General features: G+C 32.6%; 1 protein-coding gene across 1 annotated transcript; it reads left to right on the top strand.

Moving 5' to 3' along the window:
* Positions 1–41: 41 nt before the first annotated feature.
* On the top strand, positions 42–24,946 carry LOC134250265 (DNA-directed RNA polymerase III subunit RPC8-like). The gene is made up of 8 exons (XM_062732616.1): positions 42–143; positions 6,056–6,182; positions 8,689–8,785; positions 10,964–11,050; positions 11,317–11,380; positions 12,477–12,563; positions 15,022–15,139; positions 24,652–24,946. Exons 2-8 carry the CDS (start codon positions 6,072–6,074, stop codon positions 24,700–24,702), a joined length of 615 nt encoding a protein of 204 aa, XP_062588600.1. The 5' UTR covers positions 42–143; positions 6,056–6,071; the 3' UTR covers positions 24,703–24,946.
* The last annotated feature ends 367 nt before the right edge of the window (positions 24,947–25,313 follow it).

Genomic DNA, 25,313 nt, shown 5'->3' on the forward strand with positions numbered 1-25,313 from the left:
TTCACATTCAAACAAAATATTCCATGAGGGACTAGTTTTACACAGTGCCTCTACTTTCATTTTATCAACATCCCATGTGTTAAACTTCAATATGTGATGAAATGGTTCAGCAATGTGATTTGACATTTTAAAAAAAGCTTATTGTAAGTAATTTTACTTATATTAATTTTATGTAGCAAAACATTTAGGCCTTAGTATTGCATGAATGACGTGACGTTGTGTATAGATACTACAATAATAACGTATATAAGCTGATGTACTGATATATGGAAATAAACGAACAGCAGATCAAACTCAAAAGCCCATTGAAACGATACATATCGGGAGCAGAGAAAACATGGAACTATAAAACCTCAGAGGTGAGATTAGATGCCATGGAGCAAATGTATTGATTTATCACACATCACCAACATTTTGCTTTCCCAGAAATCAATATATCACTTATCACACATGTATATAAGCCTACTTGAATCCTTTAATAACTTTGATAGGGCTTTTTTTTCATTTTTACGTGCCCTTTTACTTATGTATTATGAGGCCTTGCTATCAAATGGTCATTAAAAGTAAAATTAAAGTTGTTCCCCTTTTTCTATGGTAATTTGTCAACTTTTCTAAGACTAGTACTTTCATTTGTTATCATTCTTTGGTCATTCTGCTGTAGGGTCAATTTTAGATACATGTAGAATATTTTGTAGTTTAAATGATATGCTTAAGGCTAAATTTAGCTTTTCAGATTGAAATTAGTGTATTGTCTGTTGTTTTCATTGTTGTTGTATAACTTATATTAAACTTTACACATTATTATCTTCTTCAGAGCTAACTTCAACCAAACTTGTCAAAAATATCATGTGTTTAAGTGATTCACAGTTTATTCAAATTAAGTGATTTTGGTGCACACCCTCTTCCAAGGGTAGTCATTTTTAGCTCACCTGAGCCGAAGGCGAAGGCTCAAGTGAGCTTTTCTGATCACATTTTGTCAGGGCTCGACATTAACTTTTTTTCCTACTTGTCCATTTGGACAATTGACTAAGATATTTACTTGTCCGAACTTCAACTTCACTTGTCCAAAAAATTTTTAATGAATGTCTTGTTATGTCAACTTGAAATCAATTAAAAAAATAAATGTGCTTGATTTATTACTGTCGTTATTGATAAATAAGACAAACACATATAAAACAAAATTTTATCTAGACTTCCTGTCCTGACAACAGCATAAATGTTCGCAAGTGAATCTGTAATATCAATCAAATATATTCCAAACTCACAAACATCGTAAGATCCACGCCATGCAATAGTATGGCTGCAATTAGTGAACATCGATCCCGATCAAGTTTGAACTTACATAGCGGTTGATAACGGGATCGAAAGTCAGTTTTATACATGTACTGCTTCCGTTTTTACTCGATAAACTTTCCAATAGTTGTTTTTTATTTTATCCTTGTTATTATTCTAAGACTTCTTTACATAGAAAAATCACTTGTCCAATCGGACAAGTGCCCAGCAATATTCACTTGTCCGTAATTTTTTTTCATTGGTACCGGACAAGCGGACAAGCGTTAATGTCGAGCCCTGTTTGTCCGTTGTCCGTCTGTCTGTCTGTCCGTCAGTCTGTAAACTTTTCACATTTTCGACTTCTTCTCAAGAACCACTGGGCCAATTTTAACCAAACTTGGTACAAAGCATCCGTTGGTAAAGGGGAGTTTGAATTGTTAAAATAAAGGGCCAAGTCTCTTCACAAGGGGAGATAATCAAGAGAAGACAAAAATAGGGTGGGGTCATTAAAAAATCTTCTTCTCAAGAACCACTGGGCCAAAAACTCTGAAACTTACATGGAAGCATCCTGGGGTAGTGTAGATTCTAAATTATTCAAATCATGACCCCCGGGGATAGGGCGGGCCGCAATAGGGAATCAAAGTTTTACATAGAAATATACGGGAAAAATCTTTAAAAATCTTCTTTTCAAGAACTGCTGGGCCAGAAAAGCTGAAACTTTTATGTAAGCATTTTTAGGTAGTGTAGACTGTAAATTGTGAAAATCATGGCCCCCGGGGGTTGGGCGGGCCACAATAGGGAATCAAAGTTTTACTGTAGATCACTAAATTTTCACGACACCTTATTTTCGCGAGATAGTCATTGACTCTTGATTAGCGAGATAAAATATTCACGAATTGTGGTTATTGCCCTATATAATCTTAAGGAATACTATTATGCGCGAGAATTTAATTTTCGCGAGCATACTGTCTCGCGTAATTACGCGAAAATAAAGTTCTCGCGAATAAAAAGTGATTTACAGTACATAGAAATGTATAGGAAAAAACTTTTAAAATCTTCTTCTCAAGAACCACTGGGCCAGAAAAGCTGAAACTTATGTGGAAGCATCCTTGGGTAGTGTAGATTCTAAATTGTTCAAATCATGGCCCCCGGGGGTTGGGCGGGGGCACAATAGAGAATCAAAGTTTTACATCGAAATGTATAGGAAAAAATTTTAAAATCTTCTCCTGAAGAACCACTGGGCCAGAAAAGCTGAAACTTATGTGGAAGCATCCTGAGATTGCGTAGATTCTGAATTAAAAAAATTAAGACCCCCAGGGGTTGGGTGGGGCCGCAATAGGGAATCAAAGTTTTACGTAGAAATATACCCGGTATAGAAATAAACTTTAAAAATCTTCTTCTCAAGAACCACTGGGCCAGAAACGCTGAAACTTATGTGAAAGCCTCCTCGGGTAGTGTAGTTTCTAAATTGTAAAAAATTGTGACATGGGGGCGAGAGTACGGCGAGGCCACAATAGGTATTACAAGGGAGGAAATCTGGTAAAGAACAGCATCACCAATGTTACTAAGGTGAGCGATGTGGCCCATGGGCCTCTTGTTTTTAAAATAATGAAAAATGAATGGGGCTTTAAGAAAGTCTTCTGATGAAGAGCGAGTGGGGCAATAATTTAGATAAATCTTAGGTGAAAGCTTTCTGACATTTTTGTCAAATCTTCGTCCCCAGGGTAGGGTGAGACCACCATGGATCGATTAATGCATGATCAAATTTTTACATGAATATAAAAAGGAAGAAGGAATCTTTAGAAATCCTCTCTTCTAGAATGGCAAAGTCATTATTAGTCATATTTATATCTAAGTATCCTCAGGTAGTGTATAGAGAGGGCTACAATATATGATCTAAATTTTCCATTCATATATTGTGATTAATAGTCATTGAGAGTTACCCCTCTTATTCCCTGTTCACATGACGAGTTTAATTCGCAGTAAATTAATGCGAAGTAAACTAATGCGAATCAAATTAATGCGAATTAAATTGCGTTCACACGACAGCTAATGCGAAGTAAACTAATGCGAATTAAAAATTTTCTTATACAGTCAGGCGTCAGTAAATCTATTATGACGTCATTTGTAAATCACGTCATGTATGCAGAGCCATCCTTTGATACATCATGAAGTGACTATACAAGTATTTATTGATTTAAGTGCTTAACATTCCTTCTCTCAATTTTTGAACCAAATATAACACAAATACCTATATATAACCACCAACATGTGTCCTGTGACTTAATTCTGGCCTTACGCATGCGTAAAAATTTAATTCGAATTAGCTTCGCTTAGCGTTCACACGGAGCTAATGCGAAGTAATTGAATGCGCAGTAAATTAATTCGAATTAAACTAATTCGCATTAAATTCTCCGTGTGAACGCTTAACGAAGCTAATTCGCAGTAAATTTACGTTTAATTCGAATTAAACTCTCCGTGTGAACAGGGCATTAAACAAGCTGAACAACATTTGAAGTTTCCAATAGCTTATAAAAGAATTAAAATTATTAGATATTAGGAAGAGACTTTGTACAGCGACTATCAGAATTTTGGAGCGTAACAAAGATCTGATTTTAATCAGATTGACTATTATCCATGCAGGTGATATTTAGCTGCAATAGTGTAGCCCTCTCCCGATTTTTTCCCCCCAGAAAAATTTCAGATTGAAAAAAAAAGAACGAGTGGGCTACATTATAGCAGCTAAGTAAAACTGAGAAAAAGTATTTAATTCATATATAGTAATGTGATCACAGGAAGTATTACTTTGTAATTTTTCTCATTACAACTATAGTATATCTGTTTACATTTCATCTTATAATTATAAACACCACATGTCATTATTACAATGACAAATGAGAGGAACTTTGAGCACTGAGCTCACTAAGTGATACCCCCCGCCTCCCATATGGTTATAATTACAAAGTCCCTCTTTTGCTCTTGGAGACCCGAAATAAGTGTCAGATCAAGAAGTAAAATAAGAGGTGCACAATGACATTATTTAATAAAGAATCTGTGAAAGTATCATTAATTTTTTCAGTGTATAGGAGGATTTGCGGATAAGAGAGAGGTTTTCCAAAGCGTAACGGATGAACATATAGACAGACGGACATCCCAATCACTATATACCCACCCACTTTTCAAGCGGGTGGTATAATAATCAAGTCTTATATGTTCTATTTTTTCATTGTCCTATGCTGGACTCTGTATGTTGTCAGGTATTTTAAGCAACTACCTCACTGAAAAACACCTACACATTTCTTATATAATTTACAGATATATAACACCATACAATTATATCCTCAGAAGTGTTGACTTTCTTGCACTCACATTTAAATATAGGCGTATGTATGGTAAACATTAAGGGATAGATACAAAATCATGACAATTGACTATAATATAAGTTAAACTGCCTATTTTCTTATAATTTAGGTACCGGTACTTAAATGTTCAATTCAGATTTGTTTACATCTTACAGGACTTTGAGTTCAAGGCTTTTGTCCCCATTGATGCTTTAATTGTCTGCTTGAATATGGCAGATTGGTATAATCATAAAGCACAGAACAGCTGATATGGCCGACACTTGCATGACTGAAGCCAGACATGGCGGCCATTATATACCAGTACAAACCGGTGATCAGGTCTCCTTAATGCAGCACTGGGAGAGGATGACAATAATTTGCTCAGTGATCATAGCCAGTGATTCATCCCAATTTCAAGGCTGAGAGTCTGCCATAAAAGCAGTTCATACAAATCGTGCTTTAAGAAGGTTGATGTCATCTGATTCATTAAGCAAAAAACTATTCTCCATGTCTTTGTTCCTGGGGAATTCAGTTTGTTTATCTACTTTCTGGGAATGGACATGAATTTCTATCTTCCTTAATTCCTATTAGGAGAAATTTACCCTTAACATTCCATAGATCAAATTAAGTGAAAGATGTCTCCATCTTTTTGCAATCAATAATAATTTAAGTTGGACTTTCCCCTTATCTAGCATCAAGCTGTAAATAATTACAATATAAACTGATTATAACAAAGAAAGGGACAAAAACATTTCAATATTTCATGTGTATATCAAAATTTATGCCTTTCCTCCAAAGGACTGAGGGATATGTTGTTTTAATCCCTTGTGTGTCTTTCTGTGCCTGATATAGCTTGGTTTTCGAAATAAGGGTACTGTAAACCAACTTCTATTCGTGTGCGTGAAATATTCGCGAGTTTCGCGACCTACTTAAAGTCGCGAATATTAATCGCCGTGAACTATTTATTTTGCTTTGCTTTTGTAGAAAATGTTTCCTTTTTCATGAAAATAAATCATCGCAGATTGATTTTAAACTAACGAATCACGAAGAAAAGATGATGCAAATAATAGTTGGTTTACAGTATTACGAGGTAATAATAAACATGTTTATTGTAATCACATTCATATAAAAGTGCCACAGGTGAGCATTGTGGCCCATGGGCCATTTGTCAATGGCTGTGTTTAAGGCTGCTGGTTATAGATGGTGTATGAATGTCAGTTTTCTAGGTTTCTATGGAAATCTGTGCTATCTATGGTCTCATTAATGACTCCATGTTACATGTATTTACACATTTATGAACACTGCAGCTAAACCTCAAACATTAGCATATTGAACAAATTAGCTCTGCCCTTGGTCTAATTTTGAATTTAAGCATGTTTAGTGCAAACATTAGGATGTCAGTTTTTTGAATATTGCAAGACTTTCCCACTTCTTTTTTACAGATAGTCAGAGATCATCATGTTTGTTTTGGCTGAAATGAAAGACACCATAAGGATTCCACCCTGGCTCTTCCACATCAAATTTAACGATGCTGTCATTGAGGCTCTAAACAAGAAACTGGCAAATAAGGTAGCAGTTTGGTGTTTAGGCTAGAGCAAGAAGATCCTTAAGACAATATCATTTTAATGATAGAACATTCTATCTAGTGCTTGGATTAAACTTTATTTAATGTAAATACCTGCAGCTAGTAGACACTTTCATTAAAAGAATAAAAGAAGATAAACCAGTTTTTCATTAATTAATTTAGAGACTTGAGAAACAAAGACAAAAGAGAGAAAACTTGATTATTGCAGAAGCTTTAAAAAACATTTATGAAAAAATGTTTAAATTCAGTGTAATTTTCTTCATGAAAACATGGTAGGAACTATATGCATTTTATATACTTTAGGAACACCAAAATGTACATTGTTTTGACACAATTTCACTTGATAAAAAAAAAATTAACCTTGTTAAATTAACGAAAAATACAACAAATACATTGTACAACAAATATGCGTTCAAAATTAATTTGTCACTTTTTTTCCTCGGAATGTTTGTTTGCGTTATTTAACTTTGCAACGTACGTCACAAATGGCTCTTACGTCTATGAAGCACACCAGATTTGAAGGGAGCTAAATCACATTAAATATTACCGAAATAACAATTATGAAGAGGAAAAATTAGAGAATGTAAATATAAGAATTGAATTCATATTTAGGGATGTCTATAACATGCAGTATTTAATTTGTCAGCACGGCCAGGTGTGTTTTAGGACTGAAGACATCCCAAAATATGAATTCAATGCTTAAATGGGTTAAATCGTGTTCTAAGAAAATTTGATCAAATTATTATTTTTTGCAACTTTCCACAATTTCAATCTTTTTAATTTATATACAGTAAAAATTTACATAATATTGTGGATTTTTATTAAGCATTATCAATTTTCTCTCTCCATTTCAGAAAACTATTTATGAATTATACAAAAAAGATTATTCAATATACATATACATATATATGCTTGTTTATATATTACACTGTGTGTTAAAATCCAATATCTATATGCATCAAATTATGGAGAAGCAAAAAAAAAAACCCAGACAAAAGTAAAAATTACAATGTCCTCATATCAATTACCAATATAAAAATGTTTTTTCAAATAGAACCCTTACAATTGCCATCTCTTAAAGAACTGGGTGTCTTCCATATTTAATGCAAACAAGTATTTTTCAAAACTATAGTACTTTTTATCTTTATAATAAATTTTTATTTCTCATCAACCAATATGCTTGAGAAGAATGTTTTATATTTTATTACATAGATTTTGGTATACAGAACTGTTTTACAAAACAATATATATGAAATTTAAAAGATACTCTTATATCATGTATATTCTTTTTGCCAGAAATATGTAATATAACAGAAATTGGGTCTAAGTTAATATTTTTTCCAGTATTTTGTATAATCCATTCTTCTAAACAATCCCATATATTCCCTTAACAGGAAGACAGTAAGTTTTAAAAAACTTAGTACAAAGCATCCTTGGGTGATGGGGTAGATTAAAGAAGGGAGCACAGGGGATATATATCTTTAATTTTAGACAAAAAACAACAATTTCTTCTTCTCAAGAACCACTAGGCCAGAAAAGCTGAAACCATTGGAGATTTGAATCTTTCAAGTTTGTAAAAAGATCTTTCCAGTTAATTGTCATTCATGACCCAAATCTCGGGTCACATTTTGAACACAAGTTTTAGATAGAAATATATAGGAAAAATCTATTAAAATCTTCTTCACAACAACAATTAAAGGAGCTGAAATGTGTAGGAAGTATATTCCTGGGGTAGTGTAGATTCTAAATTGTTCAAATCATGACCCCCATTTTGGGGCCAAAAGGGAATCAAAGTTTGATAGAAATATATTAAAATACTTTTAAAAAATCTTAAATTTTTTGGCAAGAAAATTTATATATTAGTTTAAAAAACTACAAATATTTTAAATTGTCCAAATTATGACCCTTGGGGTACGATGGGATCACAATAGCTACTGTAAATCACCTTTTATTTGCGAGAACTTTATTTTCGCGTAATTACGCGAGACAGTGTCCTAGCGTAAATTAAAGTTTTTACAATGGTTTTATCCTGAATAAGATTATATACAAAAATAACCAGAATTCATGAAATTTTTTTCTCGCTGAAAATTCAATGTATATAAAATCAATTATGATTGGAAAATTTAGTGATATGCAGTGCCGGGAAATCTTTTCACTTTTTAGCATGGTCATTTTGTGGCCCATAGGCCTCTTGTTTATTGCTCTATTCTTAAAGTTCAGTTTCTCAAAATTTGTTTCAGTCTATCAAGAACACATAGTAATTATCTTCTCAGTTGTACATATATAGTCATGTTGATATTGTTCCTCTACAAAACATGTTGACATTATTTTGCAAAGAATTAAGATTCATCTTTTGCAAAAATAATTATTCAATTTTGTTATGCAAATGGCATGTTTATAACAATGCATGCACAAAATTTACAGCTATCTAATTACTTCTAAAATGCTTCCGAGGCACTAAGACTTTTGTAATTTCATTTTTCTTTATAGGTCGTTCACAATGTAGGCCTCTGCATTGCATTATGGGATATTACAAAACTTGAAGACAGCTATATATTTCCAGGAGATGGTGCTTCCCACACAGTGGGTGAGTTATGAAGCATCGGTCACATCCATCAACCTAGATTTGTCAAAGTGTATAAAAAACAGTAGTCTAATAGTGTATATGATTGACAGTTTTCTCATTTCATTTTTAGCTCTACTATAGAAGACCAGTATATATGCTTATGCGATAGTAATCTGTCGTGAAGCATTTGCATATATTCTGTAAACAATTTTTCAAAATGCTACTCCTCCTACAGTTTTTCTAATTTCAATATAACTTGGCACACAAGTAGACTACACTAAATACATAATTCTGTGTATGTTTTTGATCTTCGATGAACGGTGTTGCCGTGGTTACTAAAAATAGAAATTTCTGTGAAATTTTTCAAAACGCTACTCCTCATATATATTAAAATGATTTCAGTATAACTTGGCACACAAGTAGACTACACTAAGATACATAATTCTGTGTATCGGCAATTTTTTGATGAACGGTGTTGCCGTGGTTATAAAAATAGAAATTTCTGTGAAATTCTTTCAAAATGCTACTATTCCTACATTTTGGTTTGATTTCATTATAACTTGGCACACAAGTAGACTACACTAAGATACATAATTCTGTGTATCGGTTTTTGATTTCGATGAACGGTGTTGCCGTGGTTACTAAAAATAGAAATTTCTGTGAAATTCTTTCAAAATGCTACTCCTCCTACGGTTTTGGTCTGATTTCAGTATTACTTGGCAAACAAGTAGAATACACTAAGATACATAATTCTATGTATCGGTTTTTGATTTTGATGAACGGTGTTGCCGTGGTTACTAAAAATAGAAATTTCTGTGAAATTGTTTCAAAATGCTACTCCTCCTACAGTTTTGGTTTGATTTCATTATAACTTGGCACACAAGTAGAATACACTAAGATACATAATTCTGTTTATCGGTTTTTGATTTCGATGAACGGTGTTGCCGTGGTTACTAAAAATAGAAATAGCTGTAAAATTGTTTCAAAATGCTACTCCTCCCACAGTTTTGGTCTGATTTCAATATAACTTGGCACATAAGTAGAATACACTAAGATACATAATTCTGTATATCGAATTTTAATTTTGATGAACGGTTTGCCGTGGTTACTAAAAATAGAAATGTCTGTAAAATTGTTTCAAAATGCTACTCCTCCTACAGTTTTGGTCTGATTTCAGTATAACTTGGCACACAAGTAGACTACACTAAGAACATAAAGAGACTTTATCAACGATCATTATTCTAAAGTTTCAAATCCCAGCTGCTTAAGTACTTTTCTCTTCCTTTGCTATAAGTTGACAGTTTTCTCACAGAGATTTTTCTTTTAGTCATAAATTGTTTTTTGTAAATCACTGTTATGTATCATAGAAACTTGAAAGGGGAGGTGTTTCCTAGTAATTTTTCCAATATATGCCATTGTTATATGTAAAAATATTGCCACTTAATTGTGGTGCCCCATTGGTAATAATGTATGCTGACCATTTTTAATACATCAAGAAATTTTTGCTGGATTATAGTGCCTAAGATAACTCATTAATGTGATTACAGTAAAATCATGTATTATCATGGGGTCAAATTTTCATGATTTGAGGAAAAAATATTGGTGTGATTTTGTGGCTGGAGAATGTTTAGTAGTAATTGTATATGAAATTTTACATTTTGTGGTGGTCATGAATTTGAGGGTCTCTCAATACCCCGAAAACAACGAAAATTAAATCCCTGTGAAAATTTGTGATTTCACAGTAATTTTTAAAAGCAGTTTGAACTTGCAATTAAGAAAAATCCCCCCCCCCTCCCAACTGAAATTTCAGGAAATGTCTGGTTATATGGGCTCCCCATACTGAAAAAAATGCTTCTTACAGGCCTATGTTAGGTTAATTTTGTGTCATGGAGCAAAACCATTGAATTTTTATTACCATATTTACGATGATTTTTTTTTTTTTTTTTTTTTTTTGATGAATTTTTTGCATGTCTTATTTTTATCAATTATGAGTATTGGCTTGCATTAACTGTAATTGTTTTGCCTTTGAAATTAAGCAATTACAAGTCACACCAAAATTTGATATAAATTTTGGCACATTTTTTGCCTGTCGTAATTAGGGTTCAGAAATATGACAGTAAGGAAATAATCAACTTTCAATGTTAGTTTATACGAAATTCCTAAACGTGAATAGACAATTGAAATATCCTTTGAAATTAGTTCATTTCAGATATGTAATTTTCCGACCATTTATGGATGAAATATTAACTGGCAAAACAAAGAGCTGCAGCAAAGAGGGAGTTCACGGTAAATTTGCTTCCGAAAAAATTTTTGGTTAATCATTGCTTTGCATGCTAGAGTTAATTACGTTACTGAAAACTTGAACAAAACAAATGTTTGCACTGTTACCATAAATTTTACATGGGATAATTTCTACGCAAATGCGATTATGTCAGTATATAAACATATTTATAATTTAGATTGTTGAAGTGCAGTGCATGTGGGAACATGGTTTAGTAGGTCAGGTTTTATTGTGATGAACGAAGTGCAGTGTCTTTTGTCTTCCGTTTCAGTGTCAATAGGAATATTTGATGACATCTTGATTCCAGCAGATGCCATGCAGCATCCCTCTAGGTTGTATCCTTTGAAATGCTTCCAGTTCGTTGCATGATAAATCCCATCTTCTGCTGGCAAGAAGACATAACAGGAAGAAACCCAGAAGCGTTGGATTTGTCATCTCGATTTTTTTTTTGTTATTATTACGGGCTGACATTTTGAGAGGAAAGTGTGGGTTTTCAGTGCAAAAAAACAAGAGAAATTGAAATACTGGAATGAGACCAAATTGTGGCTTTGTGAAATAGGTTACCAAGTGAAAATTCAGTAATTGTTGTTCACATAAAAAGCTTCTTATCGCTTAATATGTCAACTAAGAAAAATAAGGGTATCTTTGTTTCTAGTTTATTGTTAAAAATGAAATATGTATCTCCTTATATGTGCCTCAGATTCAAATCATTGTATGGAAAAATTAGGCTTCTTCTTAAATGAATATCCAAAATCTGAATGAAACATCAATGAATTTGCTTGTATTGTAATGTAGACTATTTTTCTTAATGCATTAAGTTATTTTTGTGACATTCCTTTTAGGTCAAGGTTATTTTGGATAATGAATAGGAATTTTGTAGGGTTTATACTTAAGGTTGTTGATTTATCTTCATTCATAATCACACCAAAATTGTGTCTTCTTAATTTAAGGCCATTCTTCACTTAGATCTTGTTTGAAGCATGATTTCAAAGTTTGCTTCTTTTCTGCAAGTTTTGGACTGCCAGAGAGCATTTAATTTATTGAGTATATTGTTTAATTTTCATAAGAAATTATGCTTATATATTAATCTCCTTCCTGCAAAACTGGAATGGTAATAGGTTGTCTGCATGTCCATCAGTTGGTCTGTCATCCCATTTAGAGTGCCACCATCAGATTTGACCATGACTCCCTCAAAGTATGTAAAGGAGACAGATATGATTCTTTTTCAGGATAATCTTTTCTGTTCAAGTAAAACATTACAAGATAAATCATATGATAGTCCTTAATTTCCGTTTACTGGTGATTAATGAACAGAAATAAATTGAAAAATCAATGTCTAATGAAATTCATGCATATTTTACCAATATTCTCATGTTCAATCACTATGCATCAGATACTTTTAATTTGACATAAGTCCTTGACCACATGAAGTGATGACAAGGAACAGCTGTGGGCCTGGGAGTATGAACTGGAGGATGGTAAACACGACCTTTTTATGGACATTGGAGAAGAAATTAGGTAAGAGTCCTTTAACATTTCTTCTTGTGAAATTGTAAGACAACTGAAGTAATTTGTGCAAATTTTGTGATCATACAGAGAAATTTTACAAAATAAAAACATGCAAAATGTTTCCTATTAAGGCCTATAAATTCAATTCTTTTTCATGTGTTTGCAGAAATTATGCTGATGCTGTAGGCTTTGCAAAAAGATGCTAAGACAAACAATTTCTTGCACAAACCTAATTCGATAAATTATTCTAAGCTTACTGCATTATGTGCTACTTGAAAAGCATAGCAATTTTGAGTTTTTCGATTGGTTTAAGGTTTTTCCCTCTGATAAGAAAGATAACTCTCTCTCTAGGATAAATGACAGTTTTTCCTTAATATAAAATTGATAAGTTAATTTAAAGACTATTTATGTCAAATTTTGCCCCACAAAGTTTGGCTTAAAATGTGTGTGTACATCTTAATTAAAATCAAGATTTTTTTTCTTTGAAAATTATTTATGTCAGTAAACAGGGGTTGATGTACCTTAATGCACTGAGTGGTTTAGTTATAAACTGTCAGTTATGAAGAGATTATCACTGTCTGATGAAATGCAGATCATTTTCCCTAAATTTTATTTCAAGCAACCACCAGTATAGATTCAGTTTCATTTAGTTCACAAAATGAGATTTGTTTTTGATTTTCAGATATATTTTGTTTCATTTAATATTTGGTCCACAAATGTTTTTTTCTGTCAATCCTTTTTCTTTTTAAAAAAAACATGAAAAGAATATACAATATCAAAGACGTAACATGGAGGTTATTGGCTTATTATATAATTTTCTCCAAATTAGCTGCATTTAGTCCTCTTTCTTTTTATTGTATATACCAATTAGCTTTTATACTAAAAGGGGTATCATGTTCACCCCAGTATCTAGTGAGTTCTGAAATAGATTAGGTCTCAAAGGACCTTGTTCTATTGATCCTTGGCAGTAATAAACTCCCACTAATGGTTCCATTCTTCAACATGGCTATCACTTTGACATGGACCCTGATGCAGTTGAAAGTCCCGTTTTTATTCTCTCTACCAACTTCCTGTCAAGCTGACAACCTAATTAGTGCCACAGGGTGACAAAAATTAAGTTTGCTAGGAAGCTGGGGTTAAAAGGTCAAGTTTTTTATTCAAGTATATTTGGGTTTTGTTTCATGTGCAGTAATGAGAAAGATATTTTCATTTCAACATTGATTTATGAGATGGTCATTATATAATTGCCTCAAGGTCTTGATTTTATATAAAATCTTTTATTGATGTTAATGACCTTGAATAAAAGTTATAAAACCCATCTTTACTTATTTTGTAATGGCTTTGAGGAACAATGTTCATGAGGATATAATCATTAGTCAAGGGATTGTTTTTATATACCATATAAGTAGAATTTTTAGCGAGGATTTAATTTTGGCATTATTAGCGAGGGTGCTGACATTGATAAGATTGAATATCGCTTAAAATTAAATGCGTATTATTTGTACATGTTGTAATAGCTACTTTTTTGGGTAGAAATCGCTAAATTTGTGTCTCGCTAAAATTTCTTCATATACGGCATTGGTCTTCTTTAGATTCTTTATATTTTTTGTGAATCCATTATTCAATTAAGACATCAAATCAAAAGAAAGTCAATTTGTAAGTCAACTGTTGGTCTAACCTGAGCTTTTGCCTGTTATTCAGCAAAATAAAAATGATCATGAGGAATTATATTTTGCAAGGATTTCTGAAGAATTTCATGAACCCCTGAATCCCCCTAAAATTTTGCTATATCCATATTTGTACTAAACAAGTTTTATACTTGTATCTCTATATAAATGATGTCTATGAAAGGTTTCATGCACTGAGCAGATCATAAACAATTTAATTTTTTTGGTGATATAGTTTGTTGCCTCTAGGATCTTTTTATCCATATTTCTCTCCCAATCTATAAGTATTATTTAGCATACATCCTTGTATTAAAACAGTATGAATAAGAAGCCCTCGTGCATAACCTTCATTGACTTTTTACAAGCATAAAACATCAAAACATGGAAGTTTTTGGATAATTTATTGCAAAATCTTTCTCATTTGTTTTGACTTCTTAAAAAATACATACTTGAATTTATTGGTGTCAGAATAAATTTTTAGATAATGTAGATGATTTAATTGTGCAAGATTCTTGTCTCAAGTATAGAGATATCTTATTTTTGCAGATGAAAAAAAGGAACTTCTAGTAGTTTTTATTAATCAACCTTGTTTGCTTAGAATAGAACAGAATTTAGAAGGGAAAGAAAAACAGAAAGAATTTGTTTCTGAATAAAGCATGCATTTGTACCACAATAGTAAAATAAGTTTGGAAAGAACATTTTGGGTGGGAAAAAACTAGGTGCAAAAATCAATCCCGTCACAAGAAAGTTTATTGAATTAGCAGTTGGAATGTTTTTTGTCATGCTTTTGTGTTTTTCAGGTTCCGTGTAGTGGATGAGATTTTTGTGGACACAACTCCCACAGGCCCTGATGGAACAGCAAACCAGTCTTCTGAAATAACTGACACAGAGACAAAGAAAACACCATATACCATAGTGGTAAGTTAAAGAATTCAACTGTAAAGAACTGTATACCATAGTGGTAAGATAAAGAACTAAACTGTAGAACACTGTATACCATAGTGGTAAGAACTAAACTACAAAGAACTGTATACTATAGTAGTATTAGTTATAGAATTCAACTGTAAAACACTGTATACCATAATGGTATTAGTTAAAGAATTCAGTTGTAAAACATCATTAACCATAGTGGAAAGTTAAAGAACTCAACTGTATAACACTCTATACCATAGTGGTATTAAGTAGAGAATTCAGCTGTAAAACATTATTAATCATAGTGGTAAGTTAAAGAACTCAATATTAAAACACTGTAACCATGGTGACATTAGATAATTCAGCTGTAAAACATTAACCATAGTGATAAGTTAAAGAACTCATCTGTAAAACACTGTATACCACAGCGGTATTAGTTAGAGAATTCAGCCGTAAAACATCATTAACCATAGTGGCAAGTTAAAGAACTCAACTGTAAAACACTGTATACCATAGTAGTATTAGTTAGAATTCAGCTGTAAAATGTCATAAGCCATAGTGGTAGGTTGAAGAATTCAACTGTATAACACTGTATACCATAATGATATTAGTTAGAGAATTCAGCTGTAAAACATCATTAACCATAGTGGAAAGTTAAAGAACTCAACTGTATAACACTTTATACCATAGTGGTATTAAGTAGAGAATTCAGCTGTAAAACATTATTAATCATAATGGTAAGTTAAAGAACTCAATAGTAAAACACTGTAACCATGGTGACATTAGACAATTCAGCAGTAAAACATCATTAACCATAGTGGCAAGTTTAAAAACTCAACTGTAAAACACTGTATACCATAGTAGTATTAGTTAGAATTCAGCTGTAAAATGTCATTAACCATAGTGGTAAGTTAAAGAACTCAACTGTAAAACACTGTATACCATAGTAGTATTGGTTAGAATTCCGCTGTAAAACATCATTAACCATAGTGGTAAGTTAAAGAACTTAACTGTAAAACACTGTATACCATAGTAGTATTAGTTAGAAAATTCAGCTGTAAAACATCATAAACCATAGTGGTAAGTTAAAGAACTCAACTGTAAAACACTGTATACCATAGTGGTATTAGTTAGATTTCAGCTGAAAAATGTCATTAACCATAGTGGTAAGTTAAAGAACTCAACTGTAAAACAATGTATACCATAGTAGTATTAGTTAGAATTCAGCTGTAAAACATCATTAACCATAGTGGTAAGTTAAAGAACTTAACTGTAAAACACTGTAACTGTGGTGACATTAGAGAATTCAGCTGTAAAACATCATTAACCATAGTGGTAAGTTAAAGAACTCAACTGTTGAACACTGTATACCATAGTGGTATTAGTTAGAGAATTCAGCTGTAAAACATCATTAACCATAGTGGTAAGTTAAAGAACTCAACTGTAAAACACTGTAACTGTGGTGACATTAGAGAATTCAGCTATAAAACATCATTAACCAAAGTGGTAGGTTAAAGAATTCAACTGTATAACACTGTATACCATTATGGTATTAAGTAGAGAATTCAGCTGTAAAACATCATTAATCATAGTGGTAAGTTAAAGAACTTAACTGTAAAACACTGTAACTGTGGTGACATTAGAGAATTCAGCTGTAAAACATCATTAACCAAAGTGGTAAGTTAAAGAACTCATCTGTAAAACACTGTATACCATAGTGGTATTAGTTAGAGACTTCAGCTGTAAAACATTATTAACCATTGTGGTAGTTAAAGAACTCATCTTTAAAACACTGTATACCATAGTAGTTAGGGCCCCGCAAGGATTTGCGGATGCCCTATAGTAATCACTCTGTCCGTCCGTCTGTCCGTCTGTCTAGCTGTCTGTCTGTCCGTCTGTCACTCTTCCGTCCACAAATTTTCTGTTTTTTTCTAATAACTTTTTTTATGGTTGCGCAATCAAGTTCAAATTTGGTATGGTAGTTCAGTAGGCAGAAATACATATTTTGATGCTAAGTTTGGTTCTCTATGTCTTCTGGTTTGGAGCTGGGGTGGTGGTGTAGATTCCTTAACTATGCATAAGAATGAACGGGCAACTTTGTTTATGGTTGCCCAATCAAGTACAAATTTGGTATGGTAGTTCAGTAGGCAGAAATACATATTTTGATGCTAAGTTTGGTTCTCTATGTCCCATGGTTTGGAGCTGGGGTGGTGGGATAGATTCCTTAACTTTATATTAGAATGCATTGGCAAAGAGAGATAACTGCTGAAGATGTTCCCATTGTAAACTGAATGCTGCTAGGAGTCCCTTGGGATTAATTAGTTTTCCTCCTGAAGAAAATCCAGAGCATTATCTTTATCTGTCACATTGAGATTAATTACCACTTCTGTCTGCAAATGAAGTTTGTTTTGAAGTTAAATCAATTTGGAATGCTATGAACACTCTGAAATGTGGATTTAAATATAAATTTTTATTATTTATTTTTGTTTGATAGTTATGATTTCATTGAATTCTAAAAAAAGAAATAGATTAAAGAAGATTTTTTGATTTACCTTTTTCACTTTTTTCACTTTTTTCACTTTTTTATAAATATATTAATTCAAGAATATTATTAATTTTTAATGTAGTTGTATAAAAACCCCATTCTATCATTAATACTGAAAAAAGTTCTTATTTTAAATTTAGAAGAAAATGATGAGAGAGGTACAATTAATCCCTTGGGATTAATTATCTAGCCTGCTGCAGAAAATTTAGTAGGCTTTTCTTTGTCACTTTAAGATTAATGAAAACCTTTGTCTGCAACTGCTGTTTGTTTGAAATTAAGGTCAAGCCTTCATGATATTTGCATTCATTGAAGGCTGGCATTTTATATAACACAAGCTTCATAATTGTTTAAATATACATTCAGTGTTAAGTTGTTATTTACTGCCTAATGTAAATACAAGGATATTATTTTCAGGTTTTTGAATATTCAGGAATTATCTTGAAATTTTAAGAATACAGTTGCTGTTGCTTATTCTTCGTACATTTTTTTAATCATTCCGTAAGCTGCACCCTTTTAATTCTACCCCATGGCGGGGCCCTTGCTGACTGGTCAGTTTTCTAGTATTAGTTAGAATTCAGCTGTAAAACATCAACCATAGTGGTAAGTTAAAGAACTTAACTGTACAACACTTTATACCATAGTAATATTAGTTAGAGAATTCAGCTGTAAAACATCCTTAACCATAGTGGTAAGTTAAAGAACTTAACTGTAAAACACTGTTTACCATAGTAGTATTTGTTAGAGAATTCAGCTGTAAAACATCATTAACCATAGTGGTAAGTTAAAGAACTTAACTGTAAAACACTGTATACCATAGTAGTATTAGTTAGAATTCAGCTGTAAAACATCATTAACCATAGTGGTAAGTTAAAGAACTTAACTGTAAAACAATGTATACCATAGTAGTATTAGTTAGAATTCAGCTGTAAAACATCATTAACCATAGTGGTAAGTGAAAGAACTTAACTGTAAAACACCATATATCAAGGCACATACTGCACCAGGTGATTACACCTGTAACAGAAAAGGGAAGAAAGTATGGATGGAACTGGATTAAAAACCCTGACCTCCTGCATTATACTAACTAGTCAGTTGCTGCTTACCACCATGCTACGCAGGTCAATAATTATGGTCAAATATAACGTAAACTATTACTACAAGTTTATCAAAAAGCTTTCTTAAGAAAATTAGGTGTGAAGAAAATATAGGGAAGATAGATTTACTTTATTTGTGTCAAGGTGACCTTGCTTTCAATTGTGCTCATGAAGTGACTTAAGCATTACAAATGTTATATGGGACCGATATTTTTCATTTTCATTTTTAGCTCACCTAAGCCAAACGCTGATGTGAGCTTTTCTGATCACATTTTATTCAGTGTCAGTCTGTCCAGCTGTCCATAAACTTTTCATATTTTCAACTTCTTCTCAGGAACGTACTTCTTGACCATTTTCAAACAAACTTGCCACAAAGTATCCTTGGGTAAAAGATATTCACATTTGTTCAAAGAAAGGCCACACCATCTTCCAAGGGGAGATAATTTTGAATTAAAAAATAATTGTCATCCTTTCAAAGTCTTCTTCTCAAGAAACCACTGGGTTAGAGAAAATGATTTTTTAGCTCACCTGAGCCAAAGGCTCAAGTGAGCTTTTCTGATCAAAATTTGTCCGTTGTCTGTTGTCGTTGTTGGCGTTGTTGTCGTCGTTGTCGTCGTCGTTGTAAACTTTTCACATTTTCATCTTCTTCTCAAGAACCACTGGGCCAATTTCAACCAAACTTGCTACAAAGTATCCTTGGGTGAAGGGGATTCAAATTTGTTCAAATGAAGGGCCACACCCTTTTCCAAGGGGAGATAATTATGAATTAGAGAAAAATTAATGGCATTTTTAAAAAATCTTCTTCTCAAGAACCACTAGGCCAGGAAAGATGAAACTCATGTGGAAACATCTTCAGGTAGTGTAGATTCACGTTTGTTCAAATCATGACCCCTGGGGCTAGGGTGGGGCCAAAATGGCTGACCAAAGTTTTACATAGGAATATATAGGAAAAATCTTTAAAAATCTTCTTCTCTAGAACCACTGAGCCAGGAAAGATGAAACTCATGTGGATTCATCCTGAGGTAGTGTAGATTCAAGTTTGTTCAATTCATGCCCCCCAGGGGTAGGGTGGGGCCAAAATGGCAGATCAAAGTTTTACATAGGAATATATAGGAAAAATCTTTAAAAACCTTCTTCTCAAGAACCACTGGGCCAGGAAAGATGAAACTCAGGTGGAATCATCATTAGGTAATGTAGATTCAAGTTTGTTTAAATCATGACCCCTGGGACTAGGGTGGGGCCAAAATGGCTGACCAAAGTTTTACATAGGAATATGTAGGAAAAATCTTTAAAAATCTTCTCAAGAACCACTGGGCTAGGAAAGATGAAACTCATGTGGAATCATCCTCAGGTAGTGTAGAACTGTAGATTCAAGTTTGTTCAAATCATAACCCCCGGGGGTAGGGTGGGGCCAAAATGGCCAATCAAAGTTTTACATAGGAATATATAGGAAAAATCTTAAAAATCTTCTTCTCAAGATCCATTGAGACAGGAAAGATTAAACTCATGTGAAATTATCCTCAGGTAGTGTAGATTCAAGTTTGTCCAAATCATGACCCCTGGGGGTAGGGTGGGTCCAAAATGGCCGATCAAAGTTTTACATAGGAATATATAGAGAAACCTTTTAAAATCCTCTTTTCAAGTACTTCAAATCCATGCATAGTGATATTTATATGGAATCATTCTCAGGTAGTGTAGATTCAAGTTTGTTCAAAGCATGACCCCCTAGGAGGTTAAAATTCAAGCCCCCCTCCCCCCCCCCCCCAAACTCAGTAAACTTTCAGTTCTGATCTGATATGTGCTTTTTTCTAGCAAATTGCTCAGGTGAGCGATGTGGCCCCTGGGCCTCTTGTTTTAATTGAAACATCCTTAGAAAATGTAGATAAAAATTTCTTCAAATCATGTTCAAATCATGATCCCAGGGGTTAGGATAGGGCCACAATGGGTGATCAAAGCTTAAAAGGACCAATCTTCAGTGATTGGGAAGGGCTTGCGCCATGCGCCATAGTCGCATTGAAGTGAAAAATGGCACATTAAATCAATCAATCATGGCGCCAAGGTGCGCATTCAATTTTTTGCGATGTTATCTGGAAATATTTTGCATACGACTTTCTTTCTTGTTTTACTTTCATTTTAAATGCAGTCAATCTCATTGTTTGAAACCTGTCAAAAAGTACTTCTGGTTAAACGAAGCGATACTTCATTCATTTCTATGGTAGGGCTGTTCCCTTTCCAAAACTGTCGTAATTTTAAAACAAAATACGGGTCAGTTATATTCTAAGCAAGTTCCTTTAAATTTGCTGCATTTCATGCGTTAAAAATCAGATTCGGTTCATAAAAATCGTGTTTTCTCTCATATTTCATATTTGTTTGTCACTTTGTTATTTCTTGAAATGGCCCTTCAGATTATATTGATGGCCCATTCATTTTCAAAATGGCCCATCAAAAATGTTGACAGTTGCGCCATAGTCCCATTGACCATTTTGGCCTTCCCAATCACTGAATCTTTAAAAATCTTCTCATATACATTTTGTACAGCATTAAAATTTTTCTTTTCAATGACACATAGACTGTGATAAGTCATATTGATGCAGAAGCATCTTTACATAATGTAGATTAAAGTGTGTTCAAATCACAGGATCAAAAGTATAGGAGAAATTCTTGAAAAATCCACCTAAACCATGATTAGTCAAAAGCATCCTCAAGTAGCATCCTCAAGTAGCAACCTCAAGTAGCGTTAATTCAAGTTTGTTCAAATTATCCCCACCTCATTGACCACTTTTATGTATAAGTTTTTCAATACTGAACTGATTTCTGCTTTTCCTAGCCAAAGTGCTCAGGTGAGTGATATGGTCCATGGGTCATTTGCTTCTGTTTGTCACAATTTTTGTTGCATAAATGGTTAACATTGGAATTTCCTGATATTTTGCCACTCCAAAATTGTAACCTTGAATTTGTCAATATTGTTTTTACTTGTTTATGCCAGACAATTAACCAAAAACATTTATTAAAACCATGTTTTAACAGCACCATCTGATCATTAATGGACAATTAACACTACAAAAAACACAGAAAAGTTCAACATTGTTACTGACATTTGAATCCATAAGACATCACTCTCTAATATCATCAGACAAAATTATGTTTAAAATTAAATGGAATATAAACTTTTATCATCCTTCAGTTTGAAAAGCACTGTTACAGTATTAAATTTGTCATGAGAAAATAAGAAAGTTTCTACTGTTATATGTCAGGCCATTCCAAGTTTTTATGCACCCGGATCCATAGATCAGGGGGTGTATATTGTTTTTTTTCCTGTCTGTCTGTCGGTTCATCTGTTTGTCTATCTGTTAATTGTCTATCAACTTTAACCTTTGCCATAACTGTTGAATCGTGAGAGATAGAGACGTCATACCTAGCATACATGCTCCACTAATTAAGCTCTTTCAAATGACACCAAGGTCAATGACCTTGTGACCCTGACTGTGACCTATAGGCTAAAAATAGCTTTTTTGAACTTTTGGCATCTTTAAACCATAGGAAAAAGAGACTTCATATTTGATAGGCATACCCCACTAATTAATTAAGTTCTTTCAAATGACACCAAGGTCAATGATCTTGTGTCTGATTGACTGTGACCTATATACTTAAAAAGCTTTTTCAAACTTTGTTGCCGCTGGACACATAGTGTTTCTCAAACACATCTTGTTTATAATGTATGTTTCGTGACACTCAATATCAGAAAAAACAGTCACAACCCTGAAGTTGATAATTCTGGTCAAAATCTTTTATTTCAGAACTGTAAAGTTTCTCTAAATATCTGTCTAAAATATGTCATATTAGGTAATTTATTTTAAGCATTGAATACACCAGTATATTGATTCTGCGCAAGATTTTTTTTTCTTTGAGAAAAACAGATGAATGAAATCTCCTCTTTTTTATAACTTTAAAGTTTTTTTGAATTTTGTGTGTGTGTGTTTTGTGCATAAAGGCAGCTAGGTTTTTGAAAGATGGGTGGACGATAGACATAGACATGGAAAAAATTTGGAATGAAATCATGAGAAAATAAGAAAAACTAAAGTTTATACTGTCAATGCTACTTGACATTTAACTCACTTAAGAAAGTAACACTCCTATTAATTGCAGAACTTTTTCTCAGTTTGTTACTATACTTTATAATTACTGATTTAAAAACAACTTTTGAAAATAAGTGATTGTTGTTTCTTCAAAACTTGTTTGTGCATTAATAGAGACATGACATAGTAAATGATTTTGCTACCAATAATAATAATTTCAACTTGGGAGAATAATCAAATAATAAATGAGTCATATAATCTGATTTTTGCAACAACAAAAAAATGACACAAATAAAAAAAATTAGAAATATATAGATGAAGGCAGTCCATGTCATTGATTTCAGTAAAAAATTGTATGATCACTTTGATCTCTATAATTCTTCCTCTGTAGGCTATTCGAGCCATTTATTTAGAGACCTATTGTATAATATATTGGTTTTATGCTGATTTAATTGCAATAAAATTGTATTTTATTGCAAGCATTCCAAAAATTATCTTGTCAGAAACTACCAACTATAAGAGCTTGGTTCAAGATATAATTATAGACTTCAGTGGAGGAATATTTCACCAGAATTATCTTTGACTTGAACATTAACTGAGTAGCAAGCACATTTTCATTCTATTTTAGAAAATCTTCACATAGGCAAAATTCAGTTAAAACAGTTTGTCATTTAATTAAACATGTTATGATAATGTAGTTCATGAAATCTGTATTTTCAGTACACTGTGTTTTATTTGATGTAATCTAAAAATCCCCATTCCATTTAGAAATTGAATTAATACAATCATTCGGATTCACAATCATAAAATAAAGTACAGGAAGTATTGTCTGTTTGGTAAACCCTTGATCATTATATTGATACTGTATGCTAAAGAATGAGGAAAGATTAAAGGGATTAAATATCCCCCCTCCCTTTATAATTGTTGATGTAACAGAGTTAAAACTGGCATTATGTATGTCATGTTTATAGTGAGGCCATGCTCTTACTAGCACTAACTACTGGGTTAACCCTTTAGCTCAGTCGGTGGAGTGTTAGATTTTAAATCTAAGGGTTGTAGGTTCAAGTCACAGTGTGGACATCCCCTAGCTAATCAGTAATACTGAGTTGCTGAATGTATTCTTTTTAATTGAGAAATGAGTACTATAAATTTTATTGATAAGTAGTGTCAATGTTCATATAGTGCTTTTCTATAGTTTTACTTTGCTTATATGTGATACTTACCTCTAAATAACCAATGGATTTTCCCTGTCAGTTACCTCAACCTAGTAACTGTTTCTTCCATAGGTCACACAGTGCTTTGCTACAATTTTATTAAATATAGAAATATAGTACAATAGTTGATAATATTAAGCATTAAGGTTCAACATCCCTCTGATAATTCATAAGTGATTTTGCTTTGATGTTAATGATTTCCCACAAGAAATGAACTTCTTCTTGAAATTGTGTGTAATTTCAGCATGCTTTGTGGGACAGAATTTGACAGAAATGTCCTTTAAACTTGATAATTTTTGAAAAGAGTAACATATCATTTATTTTAGTTAAACTCTACCTATCATTTCAGAGAATCAGTAAACCTTATGATATGTTTTTTTCCCAGATGTTTAATTTTTTTATAATAATTCAAAATCAGGGAATTTTACACTTGATAGTAATCATTTAATAATACTCCACAGAGAAGTTTCAATATTTTTTTTTTTTGGAATGAGTAGATAAGTAGAATTAAATTTATCAGTCTTTATCAATACAAGCAGAAAACATTTGAGAAATTTCTGTGGTTTTCTATTTTCATTTTTTCCTCCAGGGATCTATCAGTGAGCCAGGACTGGGACTATTATCATGGTGGAACTCCTGACATAATTTCCTGTGGAAAGTTACATGGCACTGCCACCTTAATCTGAATCTAGTGCATGTCATGACATTGCAAAGGAACACAATTGTTGTTCAAAGGACTACAGGGAAAAAGGAGAATCGGTGCAATGGATTGTGGGTCTTTTGTGTTCATTGAAAACTTGCTTGATAAACATGCAATTATTGCAAAATTTGATGAATGATATTTTTGTTATGAATTGTTTAATAAAATTAAGTTCACATCTGTACACCTGAGTTTCAATATTCAATATTCTCAAAATAGACAGGATTCATTTTTAATTTTTTTTTCTCAGAAAAGTATGGAAATAAATTTTGAGGGAAATTATAGTACAACGTATCAAAGAATATATATTAATCTAAAAACCGAGAAACTGAGCTAAATACTAGTGCATCTATTATTTAAGTCATCTTTGATGTATTTTGATCCAGTTATTTGAAAAATGAGAAAAAATCTTTTCTTTAAGAAAATACATCGAAAATTATCCTTCAGAAGTTTTTTCTATTTCCATTTCCCTGTGTTCATCTTCTTGTCCTTAGGCCAAATCTTTTCTTTATAAAACATGATGAAAAATTAATATTAAAGCACATGGAATG

This window comes from Saccostrea cucullata, unplaced genomic scaffold (genome assembly GCF_032062105.1).
Source record: "Saccostrea cucullata isolate Sc308-1 unplaced genomic scaffold, CSIRO_AGI_Scuc_v1 ctg473, whole genome shotgun sequence".
NCBI lineage: Eukaryota > Metazoa > Mollusca > Bivalvia > Ostreida > Ostreidae > Saccostrea > Saccostrea cuccullata.